At 42.0% G+C, this 26,462-nt stretch overlaps 1 protein-coding gene across 3 annotated transcripts in view; it reads left to right on the forward strand.

The window, feature by feature from the left end:
• The window catches only part of NMBR (neuromedin B receptor), a 44,816-nt gene extending 20,276 nt beyond the window's left edge, over window positions 1–24,540 (forward strand). Inside the window, exons 2-4 of one of the 3 annotated variants that reach the window (XM_033937833.1) lie at window positions 2,180–2,528; window positions 8,748–9,056; window positions 9,277–9,913. In XM_033937833.1, the coding sequence (XP_033793724.1) occupies window positions 2,180–2,528; window positions 8,748–9,023 (625 nt within the window). In that variant the 3' untranslated portion in view covers window positions 9,024–9,056; window positions 9,277–9,913. Of the gene's footprint in view, window positions 1–2,179; window positions 2,529–8,747; window positions 9,914–23,340 lie in introns of those variants that run through there. The other 2 variants (XM_033937831.1, XM_033937832.1) reach the window with 2 other exon arrangements.
• Window positions 24,541–26,462: the final 1,922 nt, after the last annotated feature.

A 26,462-nucleotide genomic window follows, 5' to 3' on the forward strand; every position in this document is an offset into this window, starting at 1 on the left:
TCATGTTGGTCTGGCTCTCTTCTGATCAGGCTCTCCTTCTTTCTCCGTGCTAACCATCCATCTTCCATCTCTGTCCTTCCCTTCTGTTTCCATTTCCTCCCCCAGAGGTCTGGCATGTTTCCTTTTGTTCATCTCCATCCCCCCGCAGCTGCAGCAATGGACCCCCACCATCCATAGATCTACCATCTCTCCTTTTCTCAACTACCCTTTCATCCAGCATCTCTCTTCTGTGTCCCTGTCCCTATTTTCCTCTCCAGTACTGTCCCCCTTTTGTCCATGTTCCTATGCTCCCTCCATGCCCAGCATCTTATCTCTCCCCATATCTAGCTTCTTCTTTCTCTCTTCCTTACCTCCTGTATCCCCTTCCCCAGGTACAGGCAGCTTCTTCTTTCTCTCTTCCTTACCTCCTGTATCCCTTTCCCCAGGTACAGGCTTTCTCCTACTATCTCTCCTGCCATCCTGCACCTTGCCCACCTACTTTGGAGCAGTATCTGTCCCTCTTGTACCCTTCCCGTTGTGGTCTTGCATTTCTCTCTCCCTCTCTCCATTAGTCCAGCACCTCTCCTCTGCTTTTCTCCCCCTCTTTTTGGTTTGGTCTCTCTCTTCCCTTCACCCCAAGTTTGGCATCTCCTTTCTCTTACTCCTTCCTCCTCCTCCCTCTGCACAGGCCTACCTTCCGCCACAAAGGCACTCTTCCTCCTCCCTCTGCACAGGCTTGCCTCCCCGCCGTGAAGGCCTGCCCCCCCTGCCACCAAGGCCTGCTCCCCTGCCACGAAGGCATGCTCCCCCCCAGCTTCCCCGCGTTTACCTTAAGCTAATACCGCAGCCTGCAGGATCGCTGGTGCTCTAATGATCCCTGCAGCTGCCGTCATCCTCAGCGGCACGTTTCTTCTGCCGCGATACTGACCCTGACGTCAGACGAGAGGCGGGACTGTAGCAGAAAGAACGTGCTGCTGACGACAACGGGCAGCTGCAGGGATCACTAAAACACCAGCGATCCCGTAGGCTGCCGTATTAGCTTTAGGAAGGTACGGGGGGAAGGGTCGGCCATCGAATCAGGAGGTCGATTTTTCTTAAAATTGAATCGATTTGAATTGATTCACCTGATTCGAATCGGTGAATCAATTCGAATCGTGAATCAGGCAGCACTAATCTATACACTGTTTTCCAAAGCACTGCTACACTAGCAAGGACGGCTAAAAGCATATGGCTATGGAACTGCTTGTGTGCTTTTACCTGGAACGAGTGAGAACAGTTTTCAGCTAGGTAGGTTACCTGAGTACATCCCTCACTACTATGGTGAATCATTTTGAAAAGTGTCTTCAGTGATTTCTATAGCCTGAAAGTTAATTACAAAAAGATCAGAATTTCAACCAGTGGCTTGCAAAATAGGTTAATCCCAGTGTTAGCCTGAGAGGCGCTACACTGAAATTCATATCGGCTGATATTCAGTTGTTGTTGGTGAGCATTTTGCTGATTGCTTTCTCCATTATTCCTGGATATTCAATTCCAACCCTGTCTAGGCTTCAGCATTGAATATCCTTTTTATTAGCTGGCAAGAACATAGCCAGTTATGCCAATATTCATCCCCTCAATACATAAACCAAAACCACTTAAAGATAGGACTGATAATTATGAGACCCAATTTAAGCAGTTTACTTATGTGGTGAGGGGCTGAATATCGGTACTTAACCCATCTCCACCCCTGGAATGCCCAGGAGTTAGCCGCTTATAATTCTGCACTGACTATTTACAGTTGAGATAATCAGTTAACTGTCGCTGAGAAAGACAGGATAGCTTTAAAATTTACCTAAGTGCCTTACCACTTCATACAAATGGTTTTTTTACTTATTTACTATTGTTAAAATTCTCTTCTTCTTCTTGTTGTACTTATATTTTTGTAACCGCATCAAACCGAAAGGCATTTTGCGGTATATAAATAAAGTCTTATGTTATGTAAAAAAAGCGATTTATCCACTTGGCAGCCATTTCCAGCCAGATCAGTCATTTTGAATATTGGCTGGAGAGTTGTCAGCATGCTATACCAATTATAGAAAGGAAGCATATTTATTTTATATATTGATAAAGGCTTGCATTATCTAGTTCATTCATGAAGCTCATGTTGGATTTTCCATCTAAAGCCAGATTTCAAACAAATCTTTTTTTTTTTCTCCCTCAGGTATAAGGCAGTTGTAAATCCAATGGATATCCAAACCTCAAGTGCTGTGGTCTGGACCTGTATTAAAGCCACAGCCATCTGGATCATTTCTGTGCTGTTAGCTGTTCCGGAAGCTGTATATGCTGAGATAGCCCATATAAATTACACCGATAATGCCAGTTTTACTGCTTGTATGCCATACCCTCAGAATGACGAGATGCATCCTAAAATCCACTCTGTCCTGATCTTCCTGGTCTATTACCTTATCCCGCTTACCATTATCAGTGTCTACTACTACCATATTGCCAGGACTCTAATTAAGAGTGCCCATAATATCCCTGGAGAATACAGTGAACACTCAAAACGTCAGGTAAGTGTTGTATAGACTTTTTAACTCCATGGCAGAAAGGAAAAGGACAGAGAAGCCCTACGGCGGGCTCCATCTCTGGCAGTGTTCAAGGCTCAATAAAAAGTCCACCTCTTTGAGAGTGCATTCATCTCCTCTCACCTTGGGTTCTGCATCCCCAACCCTATATCATGTCTGTCTGTCCAAGTTAGATTGTAAGCTCTTCTGAGCAGAGACCTTCTATAAATGTCAAAATGTACAGCACTGCATGTCTTTCAGTGCTATATAAGTGATAAGTAGTAGTAGTAGTAGTAGTAGTGGTAGCTTGAACCATCTAGGTTGATAACTGTTTTATCTCTCAAACCTCAAGACTCTTAACAGGCCAATATTCAAGGCAGAGTTAGACTCTTAACTTTGAGAGTTAGATTCTCAATCTGACCTAGTTTAAAATTTACTAGATCAAAGTTCCTAAATTCATGCTCCTAGTTTCACTAAGCTCCTAAATTTAGGTGTCTAAAAGGCGAGTTATCTATAAGCAGCGGAATGCTTTTTTTGGAGGGGGAGGGGGGATAAAAGCAACACCATAGATCCTGCCCAAGCTCTGCTTCAGACCCTGTTCCCATAATAATAGTACTAATTATAATGCCATTTCTTCCATTCATTGTTCATATACATATAATATAATTTTATAATCTGCCTTTCCCTCCTTCCAACTCTCTTCCAGCATGGCTATTCTTATCTTTTTATCTTTTTAAATTAACCTTTATAAAGTTTATTTCCATGCATTATTTTACTGAAAGAGGCTGAAATGTTACTTTGTTTTTTTTTAATTGTTTTAGGATCTTATCATCAGATACTTGTGATCTGGATTGGGCACTAGGATTGATGGACCTTTAGTCTGTCCCAGTATGGCAATGCGTATGTTTTTATATAATACAACTATTTTTAGGTACCAAGAACATGGGTAAATGATCAGAATATTGGCTTATACTGTACATCAGAGCTAATCATTTCTGACCCTCAAGGTCAGCCAGGTTTTCAGAATATCCACAATGAATATGCATGAGAGAGATTTGCATGCACTGCTTCCTAACTTTAGGTAGACTATATAGATTTCCCCAGCTAATATATAGAGCAATGAGAAAAGGGTATCAAAGTACACACCAAACAGTGGATTAAAACAGCATCAAGGGCCTCGTAGACTGGAATAAAACAGAGTTTGCTTTATTGAATGACCCAACACAGGTCGTGTTTCTGCAAACAGTGCCTGCATCAGGTGTCCATACAACTTCAGTAGGATGGTCAAATAGTCAACTTATATACTCTCAAAAAAACAATCCAAACAAATTTGTGTAAACAAATGTGTTAAGCTTCTGCTAGAGCGTTCGCTTCCCCACAGACCATTCAAATATAAGCCAAGAACAAGTTTCTCCTAAGAAAAAAAAGGAAAAGTGTTAACTGAAATATAAATCAAGGGTTTATATTCGAGTATTCGTATCTTTCCTTCTCTCGCCCATAGTGTTACATTTCTGCCACTGACTGCTGCCTCCTGCCAGATAGCCCACTCCTGTCCCCCAGTACCAGAAGCTTCCTCACATCTGTCCTTGCTCCCGTCAAAGAGAAAAAAAACTTCCCTCCTAAACGCACCCATCAGTCCCCCCTCCAGGTCTACTGCACAAACCTGGTGGTCCAGGGGCAGAAGTGATCCCCACACGCTCCAGCCCAGGTGCCATCTCCCTTTGCGAAAATGACTGTTGTATGCTGGAGGTTGCAGCAGCCATTTTGGGATTGGCAGTGTCATAGCAAGGGAGGATGGTGCTCAGGGCAGTGGTGCCTGCATCATCCCACCATGTGCCCTCTCTGCCGCTTGGGTGCCCCCCACTCTTTTCTGGTGTTAGTGAGTGCTCGTTAATTCATAAAATGGAAAATCGATCATTTTCTGACAGTGGTATAAATTACCTTAGTGCAGGAGTGTCAAAGTCCCTCCTCGAGGACCACAATCCAGTCGGGTTTTCAGGATTTCCCTAATGAATATGCATGAGATCTGTTAGCATACAATTAAAGCAGTGCATGCTAATAGATCTCATGCATATTCATTGGGGAAATCCTGAAAACCCGACTGGATTGCGGCCCTCGAGGAGGGACTTTGACACCCCTGCCTTAGTGCATGGGAAAACCATGCAAGGGCACACCAGTGGTGTAGTAAGGGTGGGGTGGGGGGGAGGTTGGTTCGTCATGCTTAGGACGCCGGCACCCCTCCTCCTCTCCGCCCTCCTTCCCCTGCCGCACGCGCACCCTTTCCCTTACCTGTACCTTTTTAACTTTGGCACGAGCAGCCACTAATTTGCTGCCTACGTTGGCTTCGGCGTGTTCTCTGATGTCACTTCCGGGACCTGCGCCTAGAAAGTGACATCAGAAATAGCACTAAAGCTGATGCAGGCAGCAAGTTGGTGGCTGCTTGCACTGAAGTTAAAAAGGTACAGGGGAGGGGCATGTGTGGCAGGGGGGGGCAGGGAAGAGGGCAGATGAGGGGCGCCAGATGCCGATCACCCTTGCTGTGCCACTGGGGCACACTAAGGCCATTCTTTACCAAACCTTGGTAAAAAAAAAAAAAAAAAAAGACCCTATTGGATACACTATGGAGCACATTAGTTTATAAACTAAACTAAACCTTAAGTTTGTATACCACATCATCTCCATAAAGATAGAGCTCGACACGGTTTACGGTTAATTCAATAAATGAGGGAAGGATATAATAAGAAATTAGAGGTTATGAAGAGGATAGCTAGCTTTACATTTTAAATAGATAGCTTTACGTTTTGGAGAAAAGCGAGGTTTTCCGATGCTTTTGAAATAATTGGAATGAGCCTAGGTTCCGCAACAGGGCAGGAAGGTTATTCCAAAGCTCAGTGAATTTGAAGAAAAGGGATTTTCCTAATTTACCTGCATACATGACGCCTTTTAACGAAGGGAAAGATAGTTTGAGTATGTGGGCGGATCTGGTAGTGTCAGGTCTCAAAGAATTCCAGGATAGAGGGATTAGGGGAGGAAGAATGCCATGTATTGAATATTAGGCAGGTACATTTAAAGTGAATCCTAGAAATCACCAGAAGCCAGTGAAGTTTTGACAGAAGCGGGGAAACATGGTCAAATTTGCTTTTTGCGAAGATCAACCTAGCCGCAGTGTTCTGGATCCGCTGAAGTCTTTGAAGATTTTCTTAGTTAGACATAGATAGATGGAATTACAATAGTCCAGTCTGGAAAGAATGATTGATTGTACAAAGAAAGCAAAATGTTGTTGGCGGAAGCAGGATCTCACTTTCCTCAACATGTGAAGACTAAAAACATTTTTTGAGATGATCATTAAAGGAAAGTGTAGAGTCAATAATGATGCCCAAAACTTTGCTTGAGAATTTGATCTGCAGTGTGGGACCAGAATGAGCGTGGGTAACTGATCTAATTTTGGGCCAAGCCAGAGTAGTTTTGTGTTTACATTAGTTTATTTTGTCAATCAATTTGTATTTCTATGTATTTTCCACCACTGGCTTTGTTCCTATTCAAGAAAAGTCAAAGAATGAAATGAACATGGTTGGTAAGAGAGATAACAAAAGCTAGGCTTTCCTAAGCTATTTACACAGCACAGAGATTTCATAACATCTTCCTTTGAAAGCCTAAAAGTTGATGTGGTGTGCAGTCAGCAGAAACCTATTAAGTGAAAAGCTATTTCAGGACTGAATACTCTTTTGGGCTGTTGCTTTATTTTCTTCTAAGCCTGTAACTACTCATATTTTCTGCTTTGATGGATGTCAAAACCAGATTTTTTTTTTAAAAACCCAAACATACATTTTTCTATTGACACATACTAGCATTTGAAAATAAAACAAGAAAGGAAAGTTAAAATCATAACAATTTTCCTGTCTGAATTTAGGGCATACATCGTGCTGGCTGGTGCTACAAACCTCGTCTGCTCTTTTGTAAATGGTAGGGGGGTTAAAAATAGAAATATGTATACAAAAACTGAACCATAAAGAAGCCAGGCTCTGCATACAATGCAACACCACAGAAACAGTGGTGCATGTCCCCTAATACTGTAAAAAATATAAAGACAGCAGATGTAAATTTTAAAAAAGAGAAATAATAAATCACTTTACAAAATAACAAAAATAAAATAAAAAATGGAAAAGATAATACCATTTTATTGGACTAATACATTTTTTTAATTAGCTTACAGAAATCAAATCCTCTTTTCTCAGGTCAGTTAGTCAAAAATAAAAATGTATTAAAATTAGTCCAATAAAAGGATCACCTTATTTCAATTTTCTATTTATAAACATTTATCAACAGAGCTACAATACTACTTTATCCTAAAGCAAAAAAAAAATAAAAATTAAAATAGATTTTTTTTTCTCTACCTTTGGTTTCTCTACCGTCTGGTTTCTGCTTTCCTCATCTTCTTGTCATTCTCTTCCTTCCATCCAGTCTGCCCCTTCCAGAAACTGTCTGGCTCCCCCTTCCATCTCTCTTGCCCCCCCCCCCCAATTGGTCTGGCATTCATATTCTTCCCTCTGTTCCGCTCATGCTCTGGCATCTCCTTTCATCTCTCTTTCCCTCCCCCCTTTCCCCCCTCCGGTGGTTTTAGCATCCCTCTAATCTCATTTCCTCCACTCAGATCTCCTTCCCCCTCTTGCTCTGGCATCTCTCTCTCTGCTTTTCTTTCTCCTCTCTCCCTGTCTAAATTAAATCCAGTCCTCTGTTTCCCTCTTTTCACTGTGTCTTCCCAGAGCTTGCCACCCCTTTCCTCCACTCCCTCCAGTATCTCACTAACTGTCCTCTTCCCCCCCATCAAGCATATGCTCTTTTTCTTTATCCCCTCCTTCCATCCAGTATGTGTTCTAATTCTCCACTTCCATTCAGCTTTTGCTTCCCTCCTCTCTCCCCTCCCAAATGGCATCCAACGTCTGCCCTCCTCTCTCTCCCTTCACCCACTTCCATCATTTGCACCCTTCTTTCTCTCCCTCCAACCCAATTCCATCGAATATCCGGCCCCTTTCTCTCACTCTAGCCCAATTCCATCAAGTTATCCTGCTCCCTCACCTCACCACCGCTGCTGCTGCTTTCTCACATGCTCCTGATGGCACAAGACAAACCTCTAGCACCACTTAACCTCTTCCCCTTGTTGGCCTATCTCACTCCCTTCCCCTCACCTTCGTGATCTCATTTCTGTTTCAAAATCAAAACATTTTCTTTTTTAGACAGGCTCCGGTGTCGGCAACCATTTCTCTTGCAAGTGACTGCTTGATGCAAAGCTTCCCCTTTGACGCGAGCCATCCAGGCAGAAACAGGAAACTGCATCAGAGGGGAAGCTTTGGACTGAGCAGCCGCTTGCAACGGTTGTAGATACTGGGCCCGTCTAAAAAGAAAACATTCAGTTTGAAATAGGAAGGCAACTGGGAAGGTGAGGAGAAGGGAGGGAGATGAGCCAACTAGGGGAAGAAAGGCCCGGAACGTGGTGCTCCCTGGAGCTATGGGGCCCAGTGCAGCAGCCCTGTTTGTCCTCCCCTAACAATGGCCCTGGTCAAAGCACCACACTAGCAGCGGGTCCCCCTGATGTTTTTGTGCATGAGACATGGGTAGAGTTGTCAGATTTTCCACCCCCAGGCCCGCCCACCCCTGCACTAAACCCACCCTAGTCCCACCCCCGCTGCCTGCTCTTGTCTGCTACTTCCCGCTCTTGTCCACAAATCGCATCGGATAGGGACCTCATTGCATGACATCTGCGCATGCGCGGACTTCCTCCCTGCCCAACGCGATTTGAGGAAGCTTTTCAAAACCCGGACAAAGTGCCGGGTTTTGAAAAGCCAGCCAGACCCCTGGACATGTCCTCAAAAGGTCTGGTAACCCTACTACTGGGCCTACCCTTTAATCCAGTTGTGCGATTTTCTCAATTTTTTTATAAACTTGAAACTGTGTCAGAGAGACCTCCCCTAGACATTGTGATGTTTCAGATTTGAATAAGATAAATTAATAAAAGAGTATAGAGAGGGAGTGGCAAGATGGCGGTGGTGTGAGGAGCCGGGAAAGATGCTCTAAGATTTCACCGTGTCTGCTTTCCTCAATAAAACATACCTCGCTTATCGATGCCACATATGAAGAGGAAAGGGGTGGTCAGGGCCATTTCCTCGCCGGCCCTGGCGTCCACCCCGTTTCAACAGACGATAGACTATTTTTTTTCATTCATCCTAGCAACTGCTCAATCCGGAGTGGAGAGCCCAGTGTTGGGCGGAAACGAGAGGAAGTCGTTCGCCCTTTCGGGCATGGAAATATCTTTGTCTCCTCCGGCTTCCCTTCACCCTCCGTGTCCAGCGATCGCTGAGGCATTGGGGCAGGAGACACGCGGGGTCTCCCAGCGGGGGCACAACATCTTCAGCAGAATGGCTGATGTCTGCAAGCAAGAATGAGGAATTTTCATTCTCTTTCACGGAGGTATCCTTGAACAGCATCTGGCTTCTTCTTCAGTGAATGGAGAGTAAAATGGGAAAATCAACAGAAGAGGTAACCAAAATAACAGATAAAACTTGATTCTTTAACAAAAACAGTGGAATTAATGAAATCGGATTTTACAGTCCATGCCAAGCAAATGCAGGATGATATACAGCATTTGCAACAGTTTAAGATAGCCTCAATTAAAGATAACACTTCAATACATAGAAAATTGGAACAATTTGAAAATTTCAACAGACGATTAAACCTCCGTATTTTAAATTTTCCACAGATCCCGGGAATGTTACCCCTAGACATATGAAAAGATATTTGATTGAAAATTTACAGATTTCCTCAAACTGTATTCCTCCAATAAATAAGATTTATTATTTACCAAATAAAAAGATTCCTGGAAGAGAAGAAGGCGAGAACGGAAAAGAAAGAGGAAAAAAGAATAACGAAATAGACTTTGCTAACGTGACTGCTCTCCTTGAACAAACAATAACAGCAGACACTGATAGAGCAACACTCTTAGTATCATTTGTATTTGAGCAAGATGTTAACATGATTCTGAAATTGTATTTCAAAAATTCTCAAAAATTATTTGGGGAACAGAAAATATGGATTTATCCGGATGTCGCTAAGACCACTCAAGAACGGAGGAAATAATTTCTTTCTATTTGTCAAGAGACTATTAAATTAGGAGCCACGTTTCTTTTAGCATATCCCTGCAAATGATTGGTTAGGTATTTAGGAGTCAAATACACTTTTTTCTCTCCAAATCACCTGAAGGAGTTTTTAGATGTTAAGATCGTCAAGGAATGTTGAAAGAAGGATAATAGAAGTAAAGCAGTTGTTTAGATACACTAAGCTTTTTTAATTTAACCAATTTCCTTTTTTTTTCTTCTCTCATTTTATATAACTGCTTACCATTCTCCCCAATATAGTGGTCTAAGAAGGGGGATAAGATTGTTTGATATTGTAAGATTGAATTTTAATACCTTGATTTGTTTGTCCTACCTGTGTTTAATGGAGCAAGATGCATTATTGTAAATTTTGATTTATAATTAGAAATAAAGTATATAAAAAAAGATAAATTAATAAAAGGGTTGGAAAAGATAAAAGAAAAAAATTATAGTAATATAAAAGAGAATAAGGAATTTTACTGACCGATAACAAGATTGATTCAGGAAGTCTGTGTGATAGAGGTGTGGATTACACAGCAGCACCACTGAGGTCTATGAACTGCCCCTCACTTTCTCTCTTCACTTATCTCCCCCTATGATCCCCCCCCCCCTTTAAGCTCCGCTCAGCTGGTAAGTCCTTCCTGTCTGTGCCCTTCTCTTCGGCTGCCAACTCCAGACTCTGTCCCTTCTGCCTTACTGTGCCGTATGCTTGGATCAAGCTGCCCAAATCCATACGTTGGACTCCGTCTCTGGCAGTGTTCAAGACCCAGTTAAAAGCCCACCTCTTTGAGAGTGCTTTCAACTCTTAACTCCTCTCACCTTGGGTTCTGCATCCCCAACCCTAAATGTCATGTCAATCCATCCAAGTTAGATTGTAAGCTCTTCCGAGCAGGGACCATCTATAAATGTCAAAATGTACAGCGCTGCGTACATCTTTCAGCGCTAGATAAGTGATAAGTAGTAGTATACTTTATACATACAATTGGATGTTCCAGATACAAGAATATTGAAATTTCATCATTTTTGAAAATGGCATGCCTTCCCTGACAGGACTGTAGATGGAGGACTTCCACTCAGCTTAGATGGAACAATGGCAGTAAAGTTATAAAGAGGAATAAACTAATCTTACTAGCAAAGCCTAAAAAACAGTGCTTACTTCCGCTTAATGAAAGGAGCCCTGTATTTTTAGCTAGTTTTCCAAAACAGAATAATTAAAATCTTCCCTACTAGCAGTTTTTCTTAGCTGAAAATGAATTCATTGTTAACGTAATTTAGAGTACTTTCTGTTGAATGTTTTGATATGTTAAACACCCCAAACAAACATATAGCAGCCCAGGAAATCACAAATTAAAAATATAATAAATGCAAACTCTCATTTTCCAGTAACTCAGGCAAGACAATTTAATTTATCCAAATTCTCTTATCATAACAATTAAGGCGCACACAGCATGTGATTCCTCAATCACTCAGCATTTCATAAATTGAATTTTAAGTATTTATTTGAAAATCTGCCTTAGGGTGTATGGGATTAACATTTTTCACTCCATTACTAATCTACTTTTTTTTCACTCCATGTAAAACACTGAGTGCTGGAGTCTGGAGAAATGTAACATTTATCTGCAAGTTTTAAGCTCTATTGAACTGCACAAATATTGCAGTTTTAACCATTTCTGGTACACGATGCTGATATTTAATTGAAAAGGACAATTTTCAAAGCTATTAATAAGTGGGAGGAGGTAAAATAGCAATTTAGCTGTGCAAATTGATTTTTTGAAAAGTGCCCTCCCCTCTATACATTGTTCCATAATGTGTACCACAGTGTCTCTCAAACTTTCTCGAGCCAGGGCACACTAAAGGTAGTGGCCACGGCTTGAGGCACTCAGAAGTGCGCAGATGTTGCCTTGATGGCATCGTGTGTATGCGTGACATCACATTGATCTGCGCATGTGCAGAGGCCCTCCAGATGGGCCCTGAGACGCCACTAGGGGGTGCCAGCAGGGAAGAGGGCCAGAGAGAAGGAGAGGCACTGGCGCCAGCTGATTGCCTATAGCAGTGTTTCTCAACTACTTCAAGCTAAGTATCCACTAAGTCTAACATATCAACTGAATACCCCAACCACAGACCTCCCTAGGCCAACCCAAGCTCTGCCCCATGTCCCATCCCCTTTACTAATTGTAATGCTATTTTTTCCATTCATTTTTCATATCCAATAGATATCAATTCTCAAAACTGACACATTTCATAGTAACATAGTAGATGACGGCAGATAAAGACCCGAATGGTCCATCCTGTCTGCCCAACCTGATTCAATTTAAATTTTTTTTATTTTTTTTCTTCTTAGCTATTTCTGGGCGAGAATCTAAAGCTTTACCCCGTACTATGCTTGGGTTCCAACTGCCGAAATCTCTGTTAAGACTTACTCTAGCCCATCTACACCCTCCCAGCCATTGAAGCCCTCCCCTGCCCATCCTCCACCAAATGGCCATACACAGACACAGACCGTACAAGTCTGCCCAGTAACTGGCCTAGTTCAATATTTAATATTATTTTCTGATTCTAAATCTTCTGTGTTCATCCCACGCTTCTTTGAACTCAGTCACAGTTTTACTCTCCACCACCTCTCTCGGGAGCGCATTCCAGGCATCCACCACCCTCTCCGTAAAGTAGAATTTCCTAACATTGCCCCTGAATCTACCACCCCTCAACCTCAAATTATGTCCTCTGGTTTTACCATTTTCCTTTCTCTGGAAAATATTTTGTTCTACGTTAATACCCTTTAAGTATTTGAATGTCTGAATCATATCTCCCCTGTCTCTCCTTTCCTCTAGGTTATACATATTCAGGGCTTCCAGTCTCTCCTCATACGTCTTCTGGCGCAAGCCTCCTATCATTTTCGTCGCCCTCCTCTGGACCGCCTCAAGTCTTCTTACGTCTTTCGCCAGATACGGTCTCCAAAACTGAACACAATACTCCAAGTGGGGCCTCACCAATGACCTGTACAGGGGCATCAACACCTTCTTCCTTCTACTGACAACGCCTCTCTTTATACAGCCCAGAATCCTTCTGGCAGCAGCCACTGCCTTGTCACACTGTTTTTTCGCCTTTAGATCTTTGGACACTATCACCCCAAGGTCCCTCTCCCCGTCCGTGCATATCAGCTTCTCTCCTCCCAGCATATACGTTTCCTTCCTATTATTAATCCCCAAATGCATTACTCTGCATTTCTTTGCATTGAATTTTAGTTGCCAGGCATTAGACCATTCCTCTAACTTTTGCAGATCCTTTTTCATATTTTCCACTCCCTCTTCGGTGTCTACTCCGTTACAAATCTTGGTATCATCTGCAAAAAGGCACACTTTTCCTTCTAACCCTTCAGCAATGTCACTTACATACATATTGAACAGGATTGGCCCCAGCACCGAACCCTGAGGGACTCCACTAGTCACCTTTCCTTCCTTCGAGCGACTTCCATTAACCACCACCCTCTGGCGTCTGTCCGACAGCCAGTTTCTGACCCAGTTCACCACTTTGGGTCCTAACTTCAGCCCTTCAAGTTTGTTCAATAAAAATAAAATCATTTTACCTACCGGCGATCCTCTGCAGGCTGCTGTAATTAGCTTTACAGGTGTGACCGGGAGGCCAGGAGGGAACCCAGAAGATGCTAGAGAGAAGGGGGAAACATGCAGGCCTTTGGCACATCGGGCAACGCTGGCGCTGTACCGAGAAGGGAAGTCAGCTGCCAGGCAAATCGGGCAGCGCTGGCGCTGTACTGCGAAGGAAAGTCAGCTGCCAGACGCCTCTCTTCCTCAGTGTGCCGCGGCACACTTTGAATCTAAGGAGGCACACAGTTTGAGATACGCTGGTGTACCATATGATTGTATTCATTTTATTTCAGAGTTTGCTATACTATCTTTCATACATATAGCAATACAGGTTACAAGAAAGAGCATTTTCTCCCTATTCTATATACGAATATAGTGCTCAAAATTGCACATGCAAATGCACTAACCCTAACCCAATTTGTGCATGCAATTCAATTGCCAAACGAGCTAGTTAGATCTGATAATTGGTCACCAATTATCAACACTCATTGTCATTAATTTAAATTTACACATGCTTCTTTATGTGCTGGGAGGCATGACCACGGGAGGGGCATGGGTGGATCTGGGGCATTTCTAGAATTTGCACAGAGTGTAACAGAATAAGGGAGATCCGTGCCTAATTTAATCATGAGAACTTTTACCAGGTTTCAGTTGGTGGAAATCCTCATGCCCAAAATTGGGCATGGATCCCTTTGCCAAATGCTATTCTATAAATGAATTCCCAACTCGGAGTACTGTTTATAGCATAGCGATCAGTGCTAATTTTAATTGGCACTGATTTTTTTTTTGTTGTTGTTTTGTTTATGTTTATTAAAATTTGATATGCTGCCAAATTTTGCAAAAGTTCTCAGCGGATTACATTAAAATTACATAAATAAGAACTGAAAAGAATTCCATAATATAAAGAAAAGACCTATACTCATCATTCATATCAAAGATACATATACAGAATTTAGGGCCTCTTTTATGAGACAGTGTGGGTTGGCACGACAAATGCACCGAAGTCCATAGGGATTTAAAGGGCTTTGGTACATTTGCCACATGGCGCTCGCTAGCGTGGCTTCTTAAAAGAGTAACATATAGTAACATAGTAGATGACGGCAGATAAAGACCCGAATGGTCCATCCAGTCTGCCCAACCTGATTCAATTAAAATTTTTTTTTTTTCTTCTTAGCTATTTCTGGGCAAGAATCCAAAGCTTTACCCGGTGCTGTGCTTGAGTTCCAACTGCCGAAATCTCTTTTAAGACTTACTCCAGCCCATCTACACCCTCCCAGCCATTGAAGTCCTCCCCTGCCCATCCTCCACCAAACTCTTTGTCTTATATGTACTTACATTGGAACTTATACATTTTTTATATATACATGTGTGAACAGTAGGGCCCAAATTCTCTAAATGGTGCTTTAAGTTAGGTGGCGGTGGGCACTCTACCACTGCCTAACTTAATTGTTTTAAGTGGTATTAATCAGTGCAGTAGTTGACCACGTTGTTTAAAACCAATTAAAATGTCATTAAAAAAAGGATGATGTAATTGCATCTGCAGAGCCACCTAACGTCACCTAAGGTCAAAGTAGGCATAGTTTATGCTGGAAATGATCTTGGGCGCCGCTTGGAATGTAGGTGTTACCATAGCACTACCAGGCGGTGATGGGATTCTACCAGACATAAGCAGCTCTGTACAGAGTCACAAAGGAGACAGTCCCTGCTCCAAGGAGCTTGCAATCTAAAAAGGCAAGAGAATCAGATGCCATGGATACAGTTAGGGGGAATGGGTAATTTTCTGACTAAGGTGGTGGGCAGTGGGAGCCAACCTGTTCAATTGAACTGAGATCAAGAGGCAACCCTTACATACAGTCAAACCTTGGTTTGCGAGAATAATTCGTTCCAGAAGCATGCTTGTAATCCAAAGCACTCGTATATCAAAGCGAATTTCCCCATAGGAAACAATGGAAACTCAGACAATTTGTTCCATAACCCAAAAATGTTAATACAAAATACTATACGTACTTGTAGTGCAAGACCTCGCTCATTTAGAACAGTCGCTACACTCCCGCAGCGTCAGAGAGAGAAGAACCATCGTCTCAGTTGTGATGATATGACGCGTGTATACTGTATGTACTCTAATCGCAAGACTTTGCTCATTTAGAACAGTCGCTACACTCCCGCAGCGTCAGAGAGAGAAGAACCATCGTCTCAGTTGTGATGATATGACGCGTGTATACTGTATGTACTCTAATCGCAAGACTTTGCTCATTTAGAACAGTCGCTACACTCCCGCGGCGTCAGAGAGAGAAGAACCATCGTCTCAGTTGTGATGATATGACGCGTGTATACTGTATGTACTCTAATCGCAAGACTTTGCTCATTTAGAACAGTCGCTACACTCCCGCGGCGTCAGAGAGAGAAGAACCATCGTCTCAGTTGTGATGATATGACGCGTGTATACTGTATGTACTCTAATCGCAAGACTTTGCTCATTTAGAACAGTCGCTACACTCCCGCAGCGTCAGAGAGAGAAGAACCATCGTCTCAGTTGTGATGATATGACGCGTGTATACTGTATGTACTCTAATCGCAAGACTTTGCTCATTTAGAACAGTCGCTACACTCCCGCAGCGTCAGAGAGAGAAGAACCATCGTCTCAGTTGTGATGATATGACGCGTGTATACTGTATGTACTCTAATCGCAAGACTTTGCTCATTTAGAACAGTCGCTACACTCCCGCAGCGTCAGAGAGAGAAGAACCATCGTCTCAGTTGTGATGATATGACGCGTGTATACTGTATGTACTCTAATCGCAAGACTTTGCTCATTTAGAAAGTCAAAACACTCCTGCGGCGTCAGAGAGAGAAGAACAATCGGCTTCAGTTGTGATGTGTGTATGTACTTGTATTGCAAGACGTTGCTTGTATATCAAGTTAAAATTTAATAAAAAGTTTTGCTTGTCTTGCAAACCAAGTTACTTGCAATCCAAAAAAAGGGCCTAGAATTTTACTTTTAAAATCACTCACTTGATTTTGTCTGCCTATGGATTACAAATTTAAGACACAATTTGCAAGTCAAGCAATAACTGTATTCATATTATAGACACTAGCCTATACTTATCGTTCATAGTTGATTGAATTCTCTTTCTGATCCAAAGCTCTGTAATAGCTTCTTTTTTATGATGAAATGTGAGAAGCCTGGACTATTTCACTACACCATGGGTCAAAATACAAATATAGTTTGTAACTACACCTGGAATAAAAGGAGGACACAAGCAAGGACATTTAATCCAGGAGAAACAACAAATGTGTTGAAAATCTTTGTTGCCAGTGATTCTCGCTCACTGCGTCTAGTTGGGAGTTACTGAAAGGTGATAGGATTGAAAGCAGTGTGGTTGAACATATGGCATTTAATATGCTGGGAAGAACATCATGCATATTGATATCCACTAAATGACCTGCGGTTTGCATCGCTTCTGAAGGCATGTTTCTGTTATTTAAATGTGAATAAAAAGAGCGACAGTTCAGGAGTCAATCTCTCAATCATGATTCATGCATACTGCAGAGACTCATGATTATCTCACAAAAATTCTTCCTGTCACTCAAAACTAACTGAAGCAGCAGAATGCAAAGTCAGTTTTGCGCTCTGTAGTGATCAGAAGGACAAGGGGAAGCATCAGCAGGTTAAAAAAAGAGGGAAAAGTTCTAAAGGTCTGGGTTTTTATTGCTAGCTGACCGATTTGAATTTTAAAAGAAAATAGAGCTGATGAAAATAAGCCTGTTTACTTTAACAGGAAACTCGGAGCACTTTTTCCCAAAAGTTCTGCCACAGACGGCACAGCAGAGAATAATGATATCTCAACCTAAAAAAGAAAATACTGAATAGTGTTTCACTGTCAGCCCAGTGTGGTTCAAAAAAATGCATACAATCCTTAGGGACGTAAAAAACAACAACTAATCCTTACCAAAACCACACGCGATAAAAAGCGCCTGCTAAACACTAACGCATCCATTATATTCTATGGATGCGTTGGCATTTAGCGTGCGCTAAATTGGCTAGTGTGCCATAGTACAAGAGGGGGAATGTGAGATACTAATGTGAGCAAATTGAAGTTAGAATTAATATATCAGTTACTACTCATGCAGCTTTGAGGGTTTAATTTTAAAATTGACCGTAAGGTAACGGCTCTCCATAAATACTCACATACATCATTCATTCTCTCCTTGATGTGAACAACACTATGTATCAAAATTTTATTTTATTTTTGTTCTTGGGGTGTAAGTGTTGCCTCTTAATTGCCTATAGAGAACAGGTGTGGTGGCCATGTTAGTCCACTCTTCAAGGAAATCACAGGGGTTCTGAGTGGTACCCATATAACTCCTGTGTTGAAGAAACTACACTGGCTACCTATGCAACAAAGAGAGCAGTTTAAGATTGTTGCGATTATGCATCAGACATTATATCATGTTCCTGAAGTATCTAGACAACTGACCCGTACATGTCTTTCTCCTCAATAATGGCTTTCTTTACCTATTAATCTCTTTCTTCCACCTCTCTTAAGCTCAACCAATTTGTACCTTCGTTTAATCTTTTGTAAACCGCATAGAACTTCACGGTACTGCGGTTTATAAACTGTTATTATTATTATTATCATGCTTCCCCAAAGATCTTACAAGAATTCTTTGAGATCTATAAACCGAGAATAGAGCTTAGAGATATAAATGGGATGAAATTAAGTTTGGAGGGTAGAATGTTGATTATGCATGCTAAGATCGGAGCATCAACGATATCTGTGGCTGGCGTAGAACTATGGAATGCCTTGCCTGGTATCCTGTGGTTTTGTATGGGGAGGATGTATTTGAAGAAAATGCTGAAAACTGAATTATTTGCCAATGCCTTCTCATGCTAAGGTATATTTCTGTTGATAATCGTCTTTTAGAATTTTTTTGACAGCAATATATGATTTAAAGCTTGCTTGTATTTCTGAATTGATTGAATTTGCGCTCTATCCCTGTTTATAACAGAGATGATTAATGATGTTGTTTAGACCAGTGTTTTTCAACCTTTTTTGGGCAAAGGCACACTTGTTTCATGAAAAAAATCACGAGGCACACCACCATTAGAAAATGTTAAAAAATTTAACTCTGTGCCTATATTGACTATATATAAAGTAATTCTCTTGAATAAGAATCAAATAAACACAAAGAAAGTATTTTATAATGCTGCCACCGCCAACAACACCGTTGGCGGCGGTGGCACTCAAGTGGCTAAAGAGCCGCAGTTTGCCGGCCTAGGGACAACACTGGAGGGTGGCCAGCTGTGCACCCCCTTGGGACGTAAACCCGGGGTGGGGCAGACTGCCCCCCCCCCTGGTATGCCTCCCTCCCTCCCTATGACCAAAAATTCTCCTTTCTTCTATTCCCCGTGTACACAACCATCTCTTTCCCTCCCTTCCTCTCTCCAAAGTCCATACCTTCTGTGTCCAAACACTCATTCCCTCCCCCACCTCAGCATCTCTTTCCCTCCCTTCCTCTCTCCCAAGTCCATTTCTTCTGTGTCCAAAAACGCATTCCCTCCCCCACCTCAGCATCTCTTTCCCTCCCTTCCTCTCTCCCTCCCTTCCTCTCTCCCAAGTCCATTTCTTCTGTGTCCAAAAACGCATTCCCTCCCCCACCTCAGCATCTCTTTCCCTCCCTTCCTCTCTCCCAAGTCCATGCCTTCTGTGTCCAAAAACCCATTCCCTCCCCCACCTCAGCATCTCTTTCCCTCCCTTCCTCTCTCCCAAGTCCATTTCTTCTGTGTCCAAAAACCCATTCCCTCCCCCACCTCAGCATCTCTTTCCCTCCCTTCCTCTCTCCCAAGTTCATGCCTTGTGTCCAAAACGCACTCCCTCCCCCCTTTTGTGTTCCGTGTTTGCCTCCCAGCCTATCTTTGCAACTTTCTCAGCATAACGAAGCTCAAGCCGCGAGGCTTGTCTTCTGCTTCCTGTCTGCCCTGCCGCACACAAATAGCCGAACGGAAGTATTCTCCGACGTCAGCGCTGACGTCGGAGGGCAGGCTTTGCTTAAGCCCTCCCTCCGACGTCAGCGCTGACATCGGGGAACGCTTGCGATCGGCTATATGTTAGCTGCAGGGCAGGCAGGAACAGAAGACGAGCCTCGCGGCTCGAGATGTATTGAACTCCGCGGGTCCCCCGTCCAGCTCTCTCCTGTCCACGTGGGGCGGACCGCCCCTCTCCCTAGACTGGTGGTACTGCCCTGATGGCGGCCCTGACCGTACGGCACACCAGGCAACATCTCGCGGCACACTAGTGTGCCGCGGAACAGCGGTTGAAAAACACTGGTTTAGACATGTCTATGTTATATGTGATAATCATAGGGAAAGATTTTATATATATGATATGGAAACCACATAGTTATATGCGGTATATAAATTTTTTAAATTAATAAATAAATAAAACAAAACCATAAAGGAAAAAAAATACCTTTTTTATTGGACTAACTTACCCCCCCTTTACAAAACCGCGAAAATGTTTTTTAGCGAAGGTGAGCGTGCTGAATGCTTAGCACCTGACGCTCATAGAGTTTTATGAGCATTGGGGGGCAGTACAGAGCTTTCAGCGCACCGGCCTGCGCTAAAAACCGCTATCATAGTTTTATAAAAGGAGGGGAGGAGGGTTTAATGTAGTTTATTTATTTAAAAACTCATACCCCATTTAAACTTAAGCAGTTCACAAGATACACGGTTTTTAAAAACAATACAACAAATATATATTTTTTAATACCTTATTTTTGATCTAAGGAAGAAGGGGTTACCTTCGAAAGGTAATCATAAACTACATTAAGTTAGTCCAATAAAAAAAAAATACACTTTTTGCGGGTTTGGCACTTGCGACTTCAATTATTTGCGGCTTTTTATTCACCTCCTGGACCTCGCCACAACTTACGTTTTAAAAATTTCACAACTTATTTAGGGCCAATTCTGACCCACACCCACCTTCCGCCTACCTCCCAGACCCCTCCACAACCTACTTAGGGCCGACTCTGACCCACCCCATCTCACGGACCCCTCCAGAACTTACTTTATAAAGCCTTGTGCTCTAGCGCTGAAGCAGGGCAGGACTGATCTTCCTACGCTCCTGCCCTGTGCAGAGCTTGGAACAAAAACGGCAGCCATTTTTGTTCCAAGCTCTGTACAGGACAGGAGCGTAGGAAGATTGTTCTTACCCTGCTTCACAACTAGACCACCAAGCTTTACAAAGAAAGTTCTGGAGAGGTCTGGGAGGTAGGTGGGTCAGAATTGGCCCTAAGAAGGTTGTGGAGGGATCTGGGAGCGGGAGGGAGCTGGAGTTGGGTCAGAGTCAGCCCTAAAGTTATTCACAAATTTTTGTTATTTGTGGGCTGGCTTTGCTTCTAAACCATGCAAATATTGAGGGGGAAGTGTATTTTTTTTTTCTTTATGTTTTTGTTTTATTTCTATGTATTATCTTAATTGCCTAAGCCACAAAAAGTATAGAAAATAGCTATCATTCCCTTCAAAGTTTGCTTTTATGACCAGGACATTGATATTTAGAAATTTACCTTTTTTGTAGAACATTTCAGATTGATTCCAAGCTGAGTAAACTTAGGGGCCCTATTATTAAGGCACGGTAGTTTTCCTGCTATCTCTGCCTTTGGGACAGCAGGGACACAAAGGTGAACTACCAAAGGCAGGACTGGCCATAGCGGGCTGAGTTCTCTATGGGGAAAAACAGCGTCAAATGGGAACCACTGGTGCCAATGCCATCACTGCACATCAAATTGGGCCTAATGAGACAGTTTGTCAAAACTCTAGATAAGGAGTCAGCAGCCTTCAAGTACCTTCAAGATTTCTTCCCTAATCTATCTGAGGCAAAGGTTAAATCTGACATCTGATGTCAGATAAAGAAGATCCTGGAGTGCAAGGAATTTCCCAAGAAGCTAACTAGGAACATAAGAATTGCTATACTGGGATAGACCGAAGGTCCATCAAGCCCAGTATCCTATTTCCAACAGTGGCCAATCCAGGTCCCAAGTACTTAGCTAGATCCCAAGTAGTAAGACAGATTTTATGCTACTTATCCTAGGAATAAGCAGTGGATTATCCCAAACCATCTCAATAATGGCCTATGGACTTCTCTTTTAGGAAATTATCCAAACCTTTTTTAAACCCTGCTAAGTTAACTGATTTCACCACATTCTCCAGCAATGAATTCCAGAGTTTATAATATTTTCTCTGGTTTGTTTTAAATCTACTACATAGTAGCTTCATTGCATGCCCTCTAGTCCTAGTATTTTTGGAAAGAGTAGACAAGCAATTAACATCTACCCTTTCCACTCCCTTCAGGAAAGAGAAAGTGGCTTGGAACAGCTTTGTCGCAGTAGTTCGGGGTTTCCTGAGCAATCACAAGGCCAAAAACTATGTGGAGTTGGTTGAGAATCTGGTGAAGAATTACAGTAAAATGGACTGTAGGATGTTTGTCAAAGTCCATGTCCTTGATGTTCATCTTGAGACATTTAAGAACATGGGAGGTACTCAGAGGAGCAAGGTGAGCGCTTCCACCAGGATATACTGGACTTCGAATGCTGCTACCAAGGATAATATATGAGAATATGATGGGAGACTACATCTGGGGGCTGATTCATTAAAGTGTCTTACATATAATTACAAATCTTGAAAAACAACTCACTTCTAAATCTTGTGGTCATCATTGTATAACTTCAGTAGAAACACATGTTGTGATTCATATGTTGCTTTTTATGACTTTATAAGAATGAAAAGATGAAAATTTGGCATTTTTACATTTTAAATAGGTGAATTGCAAAATTTGACTTTCCTGGTCACAAAAGCAAAGTTTTATGGAAATAACAGACATTTTCTATATTTTTAGACATGAGCAATTAGGAAATTACATTTACTGTTCAGGAACAAAAATTGTGCTACATTGTGTAATTCATTAGTGAAACTTAGGGGAAATGGGATTCATTAAGGTTTGGTAAAGGTTCACCTTTACCGCACCTTGATGCCCTGTGGGATTCAGCAACCTGAACATTCTCACAAGCGGCGTTATTCAAGTGGCCCAGGAGCATTTGTGTTGTGCCAAACTGCGGCCCGATGATCTCAGGCTACAGGAAAGAATTCCTCTGTAGACCCAATTCCCCTCATGTAGGGCCCCCTAGTGGTTACCTCAAAATTCCATGGTGGCCCAGAGAGATCCTCTGGTGATGAGACTACTGCTAGGAGCGCTGTTTTGACTGCAGTGCTGGAGTGACCACGAGGAATTGGGCATCACTCCCAGCTGAACCTCTGGACTCCACTGGCCCCCCTGAACTCCACCAGACCCTCCGAACCCCACCGGCGGACTCCTCCAGACCACCATGGGATTTTGAGGTTGACACTAGGAGGTTGGGGGGGGGGGGTCCAGGGATCCCTACATGGGGGGAGGAGTTTTAGTGCCGGATGGTGGAGAAGGTTAGTACATGGAAGGGTTAGGTCTGTGGGGGAGAATTCATCCCTGCAGCCCAGGAGCATTGAGCCATGACTTTGCATGGCCTTATGCTCATAGACGGTAAAATAACTACAGAAAAGAGTTGGGGTTATTTTACTGTCAATTTTGGGCCCTAACATGACTTGCAGTATATCACCATAAGCCACGTAGGTGATTGCATAGTAAAAAGATGCAAAACATGCATTTGCATATTTTGCATCTCATTAGTTAGTAACATGCGGCAATTTAAATATATCTGCGCTATTTTTGAACTGCAGTGTTAGGGCTGTTTAAGCCACTGTAAGAGGCTTTTACCACGACTTATGTCATTTTTTCCTCTCCACATCTGGGTATCTTTGGTTTGACTACAATCCATGACCAAACTGACTCAAATCAATAGAGTGCTTGTAATCATTTTATAACTCCATTAGTTGCAGATGACAAAAATACAAAGAAAGCTCTGTCTTAATTGCATACTGTAAAGAAACAAGAAAAAAAAAGCCCGTTGCATTATTGTGTTTTTTATATTAACCTGATAAGTTCACAAAAAATTCTTATTTATTTTTTGCCATTGCAGATGGAAACACGAAAGCGCCTGGCAAAAATCGTTCTAGTCTTTGTTGGCTTTTTTGCTCTTTGCTGGTTCCCTAACCATGTGCTTTATATGTACCGCTCGTTTAACTACAACGAGATCGACCCCTCCCTTGCCCACATGATCATCACTTTGGTGGCCCGCGTACTGAGCTTCTGCAACTCCTGTGTCAACCCATTTGCACTGTACTTCCTAAGTGAGAGCTTCAGGAGACACTTCAACAGCCAACTCTGTTGCCGAAAGAAGCGACACAGAGAGAGGTCTACCAGTTACCTGCTGAGCTCCTCTGCCATTAGGATGACCTCTCTGAAAAGCAATACCAGGAACACTCTGACAAGTACCACTCTCTTAAATGGGCAGAGCATGAGGCAGGAGGTATCACTCTGAGCTTACTAGACACAAGCAAGACTTTGAGCTGATCCTTGGCATGGGATCTAGTTAGGTACTTGGGACCTGAGTTTGCCACTGTTGGAAACATGATATTAGGCTTGATGGACCTTCAGTCTGTCCCAGTATGGTAATTCTTAAGTTCTTATGAATATGCAGAGACAATTATCTTAAGCAGCATAGTACTGGGCATAGCTTTGGATTCTTGCCCAGAAATAGCTAAGAAGAAATTAAAAAAAAAAAATTGAATCAGGTTGAGCAGACTGGATGGATCATTTGGGTTTTTACCTGCCATCATCTATTATGTTACTATTTTTGACAAACATTGCCCTATTGAATCCTAAAACTGATGCAGCTCCCAGTCTTTATGAAAATCAATCAAGTATGACTTGTGTGCAAAATAGACTAACAAGAAGAAATCTTTCAATGCACTGTAGCCTATGGCTTTTTTTTTATATGCTTCCTGGGAGTGGACAAAGAACTCTGATGAATCTAAACAAACATGATTGTACAGTTCTTCTTTGTTGTTAACCGCCTGGAACTTTGTGGATGGGCGGTATACAAGAATAAATTTATTATTATTATACTATACAAATATTTATAAGAGGTATAATGCTGAAGATGTATAGTTTGGATGTAGATATTCTTTTATCATGCCAAGTTGTTTTCTGTTGTTTTTCTTCCATATGTATAATAAGGCCCATTACAAGTGCATTGCAATAAGTGTGGGATGACTGAGACACTGTAACCTTGGAATGCACAAATAACTCTCATGGCATAATAAACATCAAGAGAGAAGATGTCACAGTGTTTTCCTTAGGGATGTCCAGGTATGTTCTAATTACAATTCAATCTGAATACCTTCTCAAGACAAGATGTTGACTCTGATCAGGACAAACCAATCTATTTACATTTCGTTTTTCAACTGCTCAAAAACGTTTATCAATAGAATTGTAAAATCTACCATAAATTTCAAGAAATTAGTTGACATTTCTTGCAGAAGGTTAAAATTTCAGCTTTCAACTTCATAGAAGACAGAACAGTTGGGTCAAATCTTAGGTAAATTACGATATTAATTGTTAGAAGTGTACAATAGACAATGGTCCTTTTTACAGGCCCTCTTCATGTTAGAAATGTGCATAAACTGGCATTTAAATGCTTATCTTTCAAAAACTTCTAAGTCTCCAGTTTACTAAGCCGGGATATGCATGTTTCAAACCTAAGAGCATGCAAATGTCAAAAGGGTGTAGTCTGGGCATTTCTTGGGTGGGACAAGGGAGTGTCAAGTTCAGAGATTTTTTTTTCCAGCAGGGGATTAAGGCCCAGATTCTATAAATGGCGACTGACATAATGATTCAATTTAGCTTAATTGGTGCTGTTAATTGAAAAGTGTTATTAAAATGTAATAAAAATAAAAAATAATTAGCTGGTAGGCACTTAACTCGGTAGGCATCTACCCCGAGACACCTACCAGAAAACAGGCATGATTAGAGGTGGATTCAAGGGGGATTTGGTTTTTAGGCCAAGAAAACCCTGGCATAAATGGGAATGCGCCTAAGGTTTCAACACCTACCAGCACCTATGAATGCTCAGGCGTCACTAAGTGATTCTATAAACGGTGCCTAGTGGATGATTGACAACTGTGCTCAACAGTGCCTACGAGTTATTCGCCGTATATAGAATCAAGGCCTAAACGCCTATGTCCTAAAAAATCGACATCAGGAGTTATACCTGTTACTAAACACATTTATTTATTTAAAAATGTATGCCCCGCCTAAAAACCTAGGCAGTTTCCAAGCAACATGCACAATCATTTAAAGCAGGAGTGTCCAACCTTTTGGCTTCCCTGGGCCGCATTGGCTGACAAAAATGTTACTGGGGCCGCACAAATGCGCAAACGCTGCAGCAAGACAGAGGAGGGAGCCGGCAAGACGGTAAACACCCGGGGGCAGCAGAGGAAAACACTGCATCGCCTTCGACAGGGGCTGCACAAAATACTTCACGGGCCGCAGGTTGGACACCCCTGATTTAAAGAGACATTACATATGCACTTAGGATTTGGGAAACAGCTGCTATTAAGGGGTTTTCCTCTCAAATGCCAAACCATCAAAAGAAACTGGTCACTATGATAGTGTTGGGGTAATAACCAGTTATGTTTCCAAGGTCACAAAGATATGTAGTATGCCAGCACATAGTCATTTAGGTGCTGGCTTTGAATCCATCAATATTAAATACACATTTTTCTAAAATGAATGCTTAGCTGCACACACTTGGCACATACAGTAAACACCAATTTCTCCTGTGTTTTAGAGCAAGCTCGACATTGGCAGATTCTCTTCTAAAACATTGGCGAAACTTAAAGATGTACTCACCTGTGGGTCTCAATTCCTACTTCTATGAACTGTCTGAAATGGGGCTGAATGTCTCTGGATTCATGTCATCAGTACTCCAAATAGAATTACAAGTCTGCACATAAACAATTTTATAAATCAAAAAGTATAAGATATTTAGAAGGGATATGTATTCATCTGAAACGATATGGGATAAATCAGTGACATTTCCAATGTCATTTCATGTTGGGTTTTTCTCTGCAAAACCAGGAAAAAAAATTGAAATTTCAGGGTTTAAAAAAAAACATTGTTTTGCCCTTATGTTTCCTTTACTATTTTTTAAAATTGTATTTCTTTACCTACTTCCTTCCCTCTGTATCATTAATTTGT

The sequence above is a fragment of the Geotrypetes seraphini genome, chromosome 3 (assembly GCF_902459505.1).
Source record: "Geotrypetes seraphini chromosome 3, aGeoSer1.1, whole genome shotgun sequence".
NCBI classification, from domain to species: domain Eukaryota; kingdom Metazoa; phylum Chordata; class Amphibia; order Gymnophiona; family Dermophiidae; genus Geotrypetes; species Geotrypetes seraphini.